Genomic DNA, 14,233 nt, shown 5'->3' with positions numbered 1-14,233 from the left:
GCTTTGCTCTTTTCTTAAGAAAACAGAATGACAGCTTTATGTTTATATCAAAGCAAAGCTAACAGGTCTGATTTTGAAAGCTCAAGCTTAACTGTTCTTTAGAAAGAAAAAAGGACAATTTCATTGAAATTATATTTAGAAAAGAATGTGGATATTTCTTTGAGTTGTGAAAATTACCTCTGGAAGATAACATTAGAAACTTGGGTATAAAGTTTCACATTTGAAGTCTGGAATAATTTAGGGTGGTTTTCTGTAGTTACTTGTCATTATAGTTACTTGAAGAATTCAAAACTCCAAAAGAAAAAACAGATTTCCCATGGAACATAATCACATTTTCTAATTTAGATTATTTGCATTAACAAGACTTATTTTATACTGCTTACAGATTTAGCAGGAACATAACTGAATCCACAGATCAGATGTCTGCTGAAGGCCTTCCAATGGTGATGATGTGGGCAATGACATCTGAAGAAGAGGTGGTAAAATGAGAAGATAAATAAAAATGATTTATGTGCAGATGCTGAAATTGTAGACTTATCTTAGTATACAAGAAATTGTATACTGTTTTTCTTTTTAAAATGTTAGTTTAAAATAAGTCATATTTTCAGGCTGACTTCCAAAAGAAACAAGATTTTATGCTTAGGCTTCATATTCTCCCAGTAAATTTTCAACACCTGAAATGAATTAAAATTTGGACTGGAGAAGGTGTCCAAAAGATAGTCCAAGTTCTTCAGCTTCTGTGAAAATTAGCAGCTGACAGAAGGAGAGAGATCCACATTGGTGTTAGCACAGTGGTGAAGGCCAAATGAACTTGCTGTTATACATAGGCTGGTCAATAGCTGTGGGTGTCCAGACTAGCTGGACAGTGCACACTGTCTTTTGGTCAGGTGGGAGTGTCTGAAGGAACCTGAGTGAGCAGAAGAAGGATTGGGGAACACTTGACTACAGATGGATGGTTACCAGAATTCATTAACTACATCGGTCATAAGCAATTTGTTTTGACTAAACTCAGTCTGTGGAAACAAAATGTGAAGTTTTATTATGCGAGTCCATTATAATCTTGTGCTTGGATGCCATATGTTATAATGTAGGAAGATGGATTGTTATGATGTATATAAGCATACTACATCTCATTGTAGGACTGAGGATTCATGCTCAGAGAAGTATGAAGCATCACTGATATCTGGCTGACATGTGAGCTTTCACACTGGTTTGATTTTTTCAGGATTGGTGCTTGTGGTCCACTTTGCAATGAAGTAGGAGATGGAACTGAGTTAGGGGAGCATATGCTTACGGCATTCACTTTGAAGACATTACAAAATATACCAAGGGAAAAATGTGAAACCTTGTCAGAATAAAAAGTCCTTGAAATATGGACAAGGATAAAAGGTTAAATGGTTTGCTCAGGCAGAAAAGATAGCATTTAGCTGCTGTCTTCAGGGTATTGTTAAATTGTTCTGATAATTTGCTATAGTTATGCTTAAATAACTGCTTTCAGTTGTCAGTAAGGACTTTGTGAACGCTTGTATAGCTGAACAAAACTTTTTATTTTCAGCCTGTGAGAAAAGATAAAAATGCCAGTAATTAATTCTACTACTTCAGGAAGAAAGGTTTTGTTAGCAGATAACTGCGTGAAAGAATGGTTGTATATGTGTGCATCTGAGTCTAAGTAGATGTTGGACAAAGGGGTTCTTCCCAAAGATAAACAGTAATATCTTTTTCATACGTTTCACTGGCTTGGAAGTGCCTGCTTGATAGACTTGCTTGTTGCCAGGAGGGCACGATGAGCAGTTGCTGCTGCTGCTGCTAGTAGTTGCAGGGGTTGCTGCGTAGAGAGTGGCTTTTGTTTCTTTTTCTTGCCATTAGCCACTTGGGGTGCTTCACTTGTGTTAATATCACTTCATTTTGTACTCGCTTAATGTTAGAAATCCCAAATCTTAAAAGAAAGGCCAGTTCTCCAAGCTAGCAACATAGCATGCTGCTACTGTGCTGCAAGACTAGTGTTTAATCTGCTTATCTTTAATAGTCTTCCCTGCTTACACAGACCCACTTACCTCTTTAATGAGAAGAAATGTCCTGCAGTGAGGCAGCGTGTATTTTCCTTCTAGGCTTATGTCATCGGCATAGAAGTTGAAATTGGTTAGAGCACTTTTTATTTTCCTGTCAGTTCTGCTGATTACGGCTGCCTCTTCAGTCTCTCTAATACATTGAAAGATAGTGGTTTTTGTAAAAGGAAACCTAATTAAAACATGCCAAGTGAAAAAATCTTAATTTTGAAAAGCTATCAGTATTGATTTGGGGCAAGTAGTCCTCTCATCTTTTCAAGGGATAAATACAAAGTATCTTTGCATTCTGAATATTTGTAAATTCTAGCTACTAGTCAAGTAAATGACAAAAGTATATTATGTGCAGCAGTATCTTAATAACACCTAGAAAAGACTCTCTAAAATGTCAAGAGACATTTAAAGTCATTTGTGAATATGTAGCAGAATTTCCCATATGATTTAGCAGTTGTTCCTCTTTTACTTTGTATTAAATTGCTTTACCCAAGCCATTAGTATTTACAGGACTTCTAGAAGGTACAGGATTTTACCATTTCTGGGATCAAGACAGGATAGGCTTTTCAAGGTTGGTTGTTCTTGAATTTCTAGAGGCTGTTATTAAAAAAAAGGAGTAATTTGTGGACACCAAAGTGTCAGTGCAAAATGTCTGTTGTGTTTTTGTGTTATTCTCTGAAGTATATCATATTAATTTTTAAAATGGGACTTATTTTTAAGAGTTGCATACCCTAGGCTCTTTTGATAGGCATACCTGACACAAGAGTGAGATGCAGGTACCTGGATTATTCAGCAACTACATGAGCAGTAAAGTCTTTTTGCCCACCAGAGCAGTGTGCAAGTGTAACTATTTTTCTCTTAGCATCCAAGACAGTTCAAGTATTCCCTGTAGCTTGTGTTCAACTGTGTGGATATATTCTGAATTTTCAAATCTGTCAATATACTTTAGCGACCTTTTTCGTTACAGGAACAGATTGCTTAAAGTGTATATGCTCTTGCAGAAATGGAAGAAATGGGGTTGGCATTGGTGGACTTATTAAAATTTTGCTGAATGTTTGTGTTTCTACTGTTAAAGGTTTTTCTTAATTATCATGCAGGTTAAGTAGTGTAACTTCTGGCCTGGCTATCAGTGAGTGGCACATTTGAAAGAAACTGCTAAACAAAATGTAAGCCACCTAAAAATACAGGAAATTCAAGTGGCATGGAAATGATTTATTGGACTAGGTTTAATGTAGCCAGGTATGCTTTAGAAATATGCATTTTCACTTCTGTGAAAATATTGTATTTATACTGTAAATAATGTAGTGCAGAGTTCCTTAAACTTGGCTTATGAGCTTTGAAATCATTATCTCTGTTTGGAAAATTTATTACGAATCCAGTTTTATTTATTTCATACTAGAAAGCTAATTTCAGTTTGAATTCAATTATTGTATACTGTAGCATAACTAGATAATACATGGCATTTTACATAAATGCTTCTATATGATTAAATGTTGAAGTTTCTCTTTTTAAGGACCAAGAATGACATCCAGTAAGAAGTATTAAGTTGTTTCAGATTTTGATAGTCTTTATTCTAACATTCAACCTCACTGTCCTTAACTATTCCTCCATAACAATTTTATTGATATGTCTGAAGATAATAAGGTCCATTTTTCCATGCATTCTGACATGTTGTCTGCTGTGGGCATTTGGGCGAAGTGTTCTACTGCAGGCTTTTCATAATATAGCGAACAAAGCATTTAATTCTTCTTCTTTCTATGCAGGATATCCTGACATAGTAGTTGCTGTCCTTTTAATGAATTTCTTCTTTCTTAAATAAACTACTGCATTTATGGTTTTGTATTGTTTCTCTTTGGAGACGAGGTATGTATCATTGAAATTGGGGCTTTGAAGTTAGCAGCACTTTGTCTATGAATACAAACAAGTAATTCTCTGGGTGGAAAGTGGTTCAACTTTGTTTTTACCTGTCTTTGGTCAAATGTATTTTGCTAATGGCAATGCTAATGGCGATGCTCCTTAAAACAAATCTGATTTAAGCACAACACACGCTTTTGTAGCCGAAGGTTTTTCTTTCCAAAATTCTCTTGGATATTAGTGTGATAAAATAATGTTTGCAATAAGGATGACTAAACTTATTACCTATTGTATGGCATAGCTTAAACAACTGTAACCTGATGTAATTACTTTTAAATTACTTTCATCAAAATGTGAAAATATTAATTGACTTTGACATTTATCACTTGTTTTATATCAGCATAGGCTAATAAATGTCACTTGTATTGGCAGCCAAAAAAATGAAATGATATCAGATGTCATTGGGGTAGGTTAGTGTAGTCCGTGAATAAGGTCCTTTCTGCTCCATTTGTTCTGTGAGCTGTGGCTTCTACATGCTGGTAATGACTCTAGGCTACACTGGTTTGAAATAGAACAAGCTAAGCCCATGGTCGTCTCCTTCCCAGCAAATCTGTGGCCCTCAGACTATTATAAAGTGTTTCTAATATTATGTGGCTTTTTGTCTTGAGGTATATGTAGTGATCTCCTTCTCTGTAAAAATGTGTGTAGTTTAGCTTTATTTTTCATAATTGTAGTGAACAATTTGGCCAAGGTGGAAGAATGTGTACCAACTAGAAAAGAGATCCCCCTGTGGGGGCTAATTATTGTGTGCCTGTTGGGAGGGGATTAGAATCCTAAAAAACTTAGACAATGAGGATAAATTTAAAGGCCAGAGGAATGGATTGTGGTGAGGTAAAGGCAAGAAAAAGATTGGAAGTGACTTAAACAGGGACATGAGTGATTTTACATTTCAGGTTGACAGGAGGATTACAAAGGCTGTGGGCTGACAGTTTATTCTCTCTAATGGTCTCCAGTCATTTACTATTTGTTTTTCTAGCTTTTATCTTCTCTTCCTTTCTTAAATGTGAATGTCGTGCAGCTTCCCTTTTTAGCTTGTTGACTGTTTTGGCAGGTCTTACCTTAAAACTCTGTGGGCCAAACTTAAACCTGGCAGTTCTGTTGCACTGTGTGTCTTAAAACATTTATTTATGAAATAGCACCCAAAACTTGTTGTATTGAAATGGGAAAATATTAAAGACTTTTTAACTGTATGATTGGGGACAGTTTTGCTGTGTGCTGGTGACTGCCTGCTTGTAAATTTTGATAGCTTGACAGTGCTGAACTGATATTTTTCTTCCAAAGTGGCTACCATGAAGAAAGCCCCTCAGGGACATGAGACTACTGTAGACTTTCAGAAAGCAATGTTGTGCTTGATTAAGTTTAGACAGATGATGGAGTGATGTAGTAAAATAATTTTTGTTAAGGCATAATGTAACATAGAATGCAATGTAGTACCATTGGGACTGATAAAAATGAAATACTAAAGAAAAACCATGCCCTTACATATAGCTTTCAGCAGCAGACGCAAGAGATGTAGTTTAGTTGTGTGGTGCTGGAAACATAATATTGATTTACCATGAATCAAGAGAAAAAGCTTCTACCTTGCCTGGTTGTATGGATTGCAGCAATCTTGGTGAAACGAGTTACCTAAAAATGGTACTGTAAGAAAATTCCTTTGTTTTGATAACTATGGGGAGGCAATTGTAGCCATGTAAAAAATCCATTTACATGTCTAAATGGGGAGCTGAGAGGTACTTCATGTGCAGTTGCTGGGAACTGCCAATTTTCCATGTACTTGCACTTTTTAAAAAGAACAATTTCTTGAAAGCTAGCCCTCTCATAACCCTCTCGTAACTTGCATAAAATTGAAGGTAGTGGAATGAGAGGGGTTTGAGGTAGAACTTGCCTTATATTACTTGCACAAATAACTTCCATCTTTTTGTGTAGTGTTTGTGTACCATAAGATAACCATATTTTCTTCTGTTTAAAAAAATTTAAAAGAAATAGCATTTGAGGTAAAGTTGCAATGACTTCAGAGGAGGTTAGTCCAGTTACTGCATGGCATGTAACTTCTTTCTGGTTTTGACTTCTGAGAGGCAGTAGTTCTCTTGGTCTTTACTAAGTAAATTACTGGATGAAGTGATTTCCATTCCTTGCTTGTGGTTTTTTTTGGCAGACAATATAATGCTAACAAACAGTTTTACTAACTTCACTTTTCAACCAGAAACAACTTGTGTTTTCTTATTCTTTAAGAGGTTGATGTATGCCTTTCATTCATTTATTCCTTAATCTCCAGGTGACCTGGTTTCTTCCTGAAGTAAAATGAATTTAAATACCTTTAATATAGATACTGATATTTTAAACAAAGCAGTCTAGTTTTTGAAAACTCTGGTTTCTTGGGTCTGTTTATGTGCTGGTCACTAGTATCAGGTGAAAGTGAGTATTTCAAGAAACGACTACTTGTTTTTATTTTATTTTTGAATTTACAAAAATTCCCCATTGTAGGCAAATTAAAGCCTTCTCACAAGAGGGCTTTGCCTCCCTTTGTTATTCCTCATTTATCCTTAAGCCAAGGTGTGCATTTCCTAGTTGTTTGACTACCTGAAAGGAGGTTGCAGAGAGCTGGGGATGAGCCTCTTTAACCAAGTAATAAGTGATAGGACAAGAGGGAACGGCCTCAAGCTGCGCCAGGGAAGGTTTAGACTGGGTATTAGGAAGTATTTCTTTACAGAAGGGGTTGTTGGCCGTTGGAATGGGCTGCCCAGGGAGGTGGTGGAGTCCCCATCCCTGGAGGTGTTCAAGAGGCGGGTTGACATGGCGCTTGGGGATCTGGTGTAGTTGGGATCTGTCAGTGCCAGGCTAACGGTTGGACTAGATGATCTTCAAGGTCCTTTCTAACCTAGATGATTCTGTGATTCTGTTCCGCGGGTGAAGTCAAACAGGATTGCAGAACTGTGCATGTTGTATAATGGGACTTGAAAAGAGGCTTCATACTTGTTCTTTCTGTTTTCTGAAAACTTTGGAGTTTAACAACAATCATTTCAATATTCTCTACTTTTCTTTCAGGAAGTGAGCTTGATTAGAGCTAAATTAATGGCAGCAGGGTGCATTGTGCAAATGAAACCTGACCACTTGAGAGAAGTGATGTTTTAAATGGAATGGTTGCAATTTTTTTTCCCAGCTAGCCAACTCAGTTTCTCCCCAAGTATTCCTGGTGAAGAATTAGTGCCTCTAAACTCCTAGGAGGCAGATTTGAGAAAGCATTAAAATAATTCCTTTTGGTATTTCAAGAGCCCCCCTGCTCTCCTGAAAAGAAAAAAAAAAAACCCAACAAACCAGCAAGATATTTAGCTGTAAAAATAAAAATAGGCTACCTTTGTACATGGGCTGGGCTTTTGGGTCTTTGCTGAGTGCTTTTATGGAATTGGTTGATTTGGCTTTTGTTTATTTTATAAAAAGGAAGAAATGAATGCTGCTTGTTTTCGTGAACCAATAACTGGCATAAATTTAGTCTTCTTGAGTGGAACAAGTTGTTGTTAGGGTGGGTGACCCAAATTGTATCTGTAAGCTGCAAGCGCTCAAACAGTTTGAGATGCCGAGTCAGTTCAATTGAACTCTCAAAAAAATGAAATTCCTATTTAATGATTGCGTAATAAACAGGTTTGGGGACTGTATTATGCTACACAAATAGAGGGGAAAAAAACCTTCTGTACAACTTTTGAAATGAGTGGCGATTCTTTCCTAAGTGTCAGCCATGTCCCACATTGTCTGCCACTCTTAGCCCTGGATGTGTGTCAATTTTAAAAAAGCAAAAAATAGAATAAACCCCTTTTATTAGTGTAACAGTGTTTGATACTTGGTATTATGGCTAGAAATTTGTTTTAAGCACAATATTTTGGAACAGTTTGAGCGATTCTATAGGCTTTTACTTAATGTGTCTCAAAATTTTCTTGCTGTTTCTCTCAGTCTTTCAACCATGCAAACAGATATGTTTGGACAAGATTTTTTTTTTATGTGTTTGAAATAACATTCACTTTACTGTTAAATAATTATTCCTCTTTTTCCCCCCTCTGAATCTTCTGTTAGGTATTTTGTGTTGTTGCTAATTTGCGTAGTCCTAAAATGCTTCATAGCAGCTGGAAAACCACATTGAAACACAAAATGAAAAATTATGCAGACAAAGTATAAAAATATCTGTAAATATATTTTTAAGTTGTAGCAAAAGATTCCTTGGAGTAAAGATTTTTCCAAATGGAGGGTGTCTTAAAGACTTGTACTTGGAAAATGTAGATAAGGGAGTGAAAGTAACTCTAAAAGATCATAAAATACAGCTGAGAGAGCAATAAGGTAGAGATAAACATTCATAGCATTTGAACATATTAGTTTTTAAAGGTTAAAATTTTAAATCGGATTCAGAGGGTATCTGTTTTAATTAAAAATGAGGTAAGATGAGAATAATGAATGTTGAAATGTTAAACCAAGAACAACTAGGAACAAAAAGATGTGCACCACCCCACCCCACCCCCCACCCCCACCCCCCCCCCGCCTTGTGCTGGAAGTTTAAAAATTATTTTCTGTTTTTGCTAGCAGAAGGTAAACCAAACTCAAGCAAAACATTAGCAAAAGATTTTGACCTAGATTTTGGCATATGTGAGTCTAAAACAGTATATTAACCAAGACTTCAATATTCTAATATACGTAGCATTAAAAAATAGGTGTATGTTTGAACATACGTTTCAGTACTTGTAGGTGATATGAGAGCTCTGTTAAGTGACAGAAAATTAAGCAGGGAGGAAGATGAATACTGAAAGCCATGAGGTAGGCTGTAGAAACTGTAAGAACCCAAAAGGACATAGAAAACCAGAGTCTTGCAGTACCTTCACATCTGAATCTTAAACACAATGTTAATTCTTTTTACACTGAAATGAGTTCTTGGGTCAGTGGTAAGTAAACTGGGCAGTTCGAAATCCCACATTAAGAAAAGTATCTGTCAGAATCTGCTGAGCAGTGCTCGCCTTTGTAAATTGAGCAGAAATCAAAGCCAGTGAAACCAAAATGAAAAACTAACAAATTTGAAACCAGTTAACTTCAGATTTAACAGTAGTAAGATACTTAGGGCTTATTCACCATACCACTGTGAAATAAGTGGATAGGTTATTGAATTGTTGTGTTTGGAAAAAATGACTTTAGAAATAATACACTCAACTGCTAAGATCAGGCAGCCTAAACAAAATGTTTTTAGAATTGAATTATCCAGTAGCTGTCAAGTTATTGGGGAAAAGCATAAAATTAAAAAGAATAGAAGAATCATAGATGGAAACAAACAAAATGCTACATCCAAATAATTTTATAAGTTTATATGAGAGAAATGTTGAAGGGATTGCTTTGGAAATATGTTCCTTGTGTTTTAATTGCCCTGTCAGAGAAGATGATCTAGTTAATGGTTAAATTTTGTTTTCCATATTTAAATCTGTGTTTGGGTCTTGTAAATGCTTCCATACACCATCTATTTATATTATCATTTACTAAACTTCTGAGATAAATTGTAAACTAAAAAAGCTGGTTTCAAATGAAAGGTTGCAGTAAATGTGGAATCTGATCATATGGATATACTGTCTTTTGAACATTTCTGGAAGCAAATCTTACATGTTTGAAGTCCAAATTAATCTTACACCTAGATTAGCATTACTGGGATGTGATAATGGATTAAGTACTGATCTTTTTTGCCCCCTGTTTCATCAGCTGCTTTATTCTTCAGGAGTGGTAATTGCTTTGGAATAGAAATCTTCAAATAGTATTTCAGTTGATAGAGATTTGTGCAATATCCATGCAGATATTCTTTTGCATTAAAAAGGATTTTTCTACTATTTATTTTGACATGTTAAATAGTGTAAGAGATATCCGAATGTGAATCATAATTCCTTAAAGAACTCGTGTAATAGCTATATGAGTAGTCTTGTGGAAATATAAAATCATAACATGGAGATCAGCTCATGAAAATTTTAAAGTAAGAATATGAGAACCAAGTAAGAAATAGAACATTTATCATACAATACACCTAATGCCACAGGATTTACTATATTCAAAGTAGAACTATCATAAGGGGACAATGTACAGTATTAGCTCAACAAAAAAATACAAACATTAATACTAACATTAGAAGAAAAGTGCTAACATTAGTAATGTGAATAAGGTCTCCTATTTTTGATCCAGGTAAAAATTCATCTATACTATTTTGGTCTGGACGATTAAAGACATAGCTGCAAATTTGATGGAATTCCAACCTCAGAACAAATAGAAACAGAAGTCAGCTTTCAACATCAGATGAATTCACCAGAGCAGGCGAGTGTTAAGAAAGTTAATGAAGATAATGTAAGTAAGGCTTGTCATGGACTTGTAGCTGTGCATGTGGCTAGCTACTGCATCTGGCCTGAGATGTGGCAGCTTTGTGTCCTGTCCTTACCTGATTACTCTCAGTAGTTTGACTACAGCCTGCTTTGCAGGCAGTTTGAAAATTAACTGAGAAATAAGATAATTTGTGCTGTTCCTCAAAGACAGTCTCAAAACAATGGGAAAAACTTCACTGCAATTTGTAAGGGCAGCCAATATTGCCACTGGGATTACAGGAGTAACTCCTGCTTGCCGGAAAGAGATTAGAACTCCATGGACAGAAAAATATTGAATAAGAACACTTGCTAAACACAATTTGAACTTTCAACAGACAAAAACATTTCAGAAGGCAAAAGTGGGACAACCTGCCAACCAGTTGACATAGTTTTACAAGAAATTGGTTTTTGGACATGGGAGATTACCTTCTGATGTACAAGACATAATAACAAGCTAATGCTTAAAGAATAGCCAGATGGACTCCCTTTGTCCCCCAGTGGTGGACAAAGTAGAACTTTCTCAAAAGTACATAGAATTTTAATTTCTACAAGTAATACTAGCTGCTAATGCATTAACAACACTGCCAGCAATCAGTGTTAGAAGATCTGAAATAATCCTTTCTCACTTTATAAAGCTTGCATCTTCATCTCCAGAAACTGATCAGGAGAGACCTGTCACTTTCCTTTTATTTCAGCGTTAATGGTGGGGATTAATCAACTGGTATATCTCCAAAGTCCATATCAGTATGTGTTATATGAAATTTAAAAATCCAATCAAAATTAAATATTCTCACTGATTAACCTGAAGGTGCTAATTCTTTTTCAGTGGTTAAAGCCTTGTTGTTTAGAGATGAAAAAACCAGAAATAACAGCACATGATAGTTGCTGGTGGAATGGGAGTCAAATGAGAAAACCTTTGGATTCTTGGTAGCTCTTTCTTCTCCTGGAAGAAATGCTGGTTCGCAGTGTCTTCTTGAGCAGTTTGATTCCTACTCCTGGAGTGCATCCTTTTGTGAAAAGATGTGGTGATTTAGCTCCATCCATCCCAAACAATACATTTGTGGCTTAAGAAGTATTTCAGCTGTGACCTCAGCGTATCAGCAGCAGATAGATCCTTCTGTAGTCTTCACTTGCTGAGAATTGGGGCTGATAGTCTTGCAGCTAATCTCTCATAAAGTCACTTGTAGCACAGTGTACTAACAGAGTGGAGGGAAAAGCCAAAAAGCTTGTATGTAACTAGAGAGGATCCACTGAAGATGAGCCACAAAACAAACGAAAAAGTGCCCCCACAGAAAATGGCAATGGCAGCCGTAAAATCAGATAGTAAAGCGATCCTACCATGAAGGCAAAAAAGCAAAAACCAATTAATCCCCCCCAGAGAATCAAACTAAACAGAAAACAAAAAGCAAACAGGCTTAGTGCAGAGAAACACAGGCATATAGCAGCAGCCATGTTGTCACTAAAAAAAATCCTGTTCTTAAGCAGATTAGGAAAATTCCTCTTATGCTAAGCTTTCACAGTTTGCCTGCTATATATATTGTAAGCAATTCTTGAATGCCTCCATAAATTGCACATCTAGAAAATGTATTCCAGAAACCTGTGGCTTTTAAGCCTTTTGTTTTCCAGAGAAAGAAGTTGGTTGTAAAAGGTGTTATAAATAATACTGCAATCTGTGCTGCATCAGTGCATTGGAACAAAATTTGCTCTTCTGGTTGTTTTTTTTTTTTTTTTTTAAGTTTGCATATGTACAAATGAAAATGTGTGAGTTTTCCATTTATCCCAATAAAATAAAATTTTTTTGTATGTGTGTGTATTCATAGAAATTGAGTGTGTCTATATGGAATAATATATGTATACACTGTCCAATTGTATCTTTAGGACCACAGAGAATGTAAGTACTTCATAATCTGTATTGCTACTGTTTCAGAAGTGTGGTCCTCTGAAAATTAGAAACTTTTAATTTCCATTTCCAGCACATGTACATGCACCCATTTGTATGCATTATTTCTTGTGCCAGCATTGTCCTTTGTTCTGAGTAGCTTTCCTTCCATGGGAATTCTCATTTGATTTTACTCAGTGAATCCAAGAGACTGTCCTCGCTGTGGCCAAAGACTACTTTTGCGGGAATGATGGCTGCCAGCATTTCAATATTAATTTCTTTTAGATGAACTAGAGACGCTTCTGTGCTGAGTTCATCATGGAAGGCACTGCTCAAGGCCTGTGCTGTCACACTGCAGACCTTTGAAGCTACGTCTCTTCTTTTGGCTAGAAGGACAAGTTATTTCCTCTGTTCTGAAAACTTGTTCCTTGAAGTTGGTACTTGGAGGTTTTGTTTTTTACCTAGTTTCAGGCTCAAGTATATATTAAATAAGAAAATTAATTTTAAGAATAGTAGCTAGCTGTCTTGGCTAGGAGCCTGGAATTTGTCTTTGTGAATGACATGACCAGAACCAGACATAGCTGCTGATGTGTTTCTGATTGAGCTAATGGCATTATAATAATTTCCATGTTATGTTCCATCCTGTTCTTGACGCTAACAGCTTGCTTGCTTTTTTTCCAAACTCCAGCTGTACATTGTCTTCAGTGAACTGTTCACAGTTTCTCTCCTGTCTTTTTCAAAATCAGTGCTAGTTTGGCCTTATGTGGGTATATGAGTAGTTACTTGTGTATATATCAATTCTGGCATTGTGTTGACTACTCACCTAATAAATTCCTCACACTGCTAGGGATTTACAGATAATCTGCATGTTTGGTCTTCTGCAGTATGTACTAATGTACTGTATGCTGGAATTAATGGAAAGCCTTGAGGCCTCTTATCTAACATTTTGCTGCAAGAAAATAATTTACTTCTGATATTTGTGTTTTCTTTTTTACTTCTGTATGTAAGATGTTTCACATGCTTAAAACATTACCCAACTTTCTGTCTGAACATATGGGATACTGAGAATGCTTAGCCTATTCAGAGATGCAGGAGTGCAAGTAACAGAATTTTCTAATTTGTACAGTGAGACAACAAAAAGGTTGGCTGTCATCAGCCAGCCATCAGTGAAGAGAGAGAATGCCTCACGTCAGCATTTAAAAAAAATCAAAATCACAGACCCAACAGAACAACAAACCGAACATACTTTTGGATAATATCTCACCTTCCTTAAGAAAAGTGGAATAGGGTGGGAAAGGAGCAATCTTAATCACTTATTTAAAAGAGAAGCTTAAGTAATAATAGCTTCCAATACCTAACACATTTTAAACACAAGATACAAGTAAAAATCTAGTGTTTAAGTGAAGGGTTCTTCAGTATTGCTGAGAATGCAAAATATGTGATTATGTAGTTGGGGTGCATGCGATTCAAGGAGCTCCCAGCACTAAGAGAATAGGTTTGCTCTTTTAAGCTGAAAGTAGCTGAAGTGGACCAACTTACTAGAGAGGTTCACAGATGAGACCTACAGAGACAAAATAGGGTACTCCAATTTTAACTGTGGCAGCCTCTGTGCTGCTGCTGAGGATATGCATTTCAGAAAAAGAACCTGCTGGGAAGCACGGGCCCAATCTTTTGGACAAGACCCACCTTCTAGGCGATGTCACTGTATCTGTCTGGACTGAGGAGGCTCCAGCAGCAAAGGTGATCCCTAAGGATAAGGGGAAGCTGGTTGTGATAGTGGGAGAATCTATTAGTAAATGCAGTTAAATGGATTTCTGATGTAGGATGTTCTTGAAGCTAACTTCAGGGTGCCAAGTGGGACACTGAAATACAAGATTTCTGCGATAACAGTCTCTGTAATACCTGCCAGCTCCATGTGTGGGAATTGGTAGACAAGAGATTAGCAGCCCCCATGTGTGGATGTCATAATGGCGTAAAAAAAAGGGATTAAGTGTAATGGGAGCTGATCAACCTGTTGG

At 36.4% G+C, this 14,233-nt stretch overlaps 1 protein-coding gene across 8 annotated transcripts in view; it reads left to right on the top strand.

Moving 5' to 3' along the window:
- Positions 1-14,233, top strand: part of MAST2 (microtubule associated serine/threonine kinase 2) — a 198,158-nt gene that overhangs the window by 57,339 nt on the left and 126,586 nt on the right. The window contains exon 1 of one of the 8 annotated variants that reach the window (XM_074876155.1): positions 10,193-10,322. The exons of the other annotated variants lie outside the window; for them this stretch is intronic. Coding sequence (XP_074732256.1) covers positions 10,275-10,322 — 48 coding nt within the window. The 5' untranslated portion in view covers positions 10,193-10,274. Of the gene's footprint in view, positions 1-10,192; positions 10,323-14,233 lie in introns of those variants that run through there. 8 annotated transcript variants of the gene reach the window in all.

The sequence above is a fragment of the Strix uralensis genome, chromosome 8 (genome assembly GCF_047716275.1).
Source record: "Strix uralensis isolate ZFMK-TIS-50842 chromosome 8, bStrUra1, whole genome shotgun sequence".
NCBI classification, from domain to species: domain Eukaryota; kingdom Metazoa; phylum Chordata; class Aves; order Strigiformes; family Strigidae; genus Strix; species Strix uralensis.
Note: the sequence above shows the minus strand (reverse complement) of the source record. Positions and strands in the feature narration are given on the sequence as shown.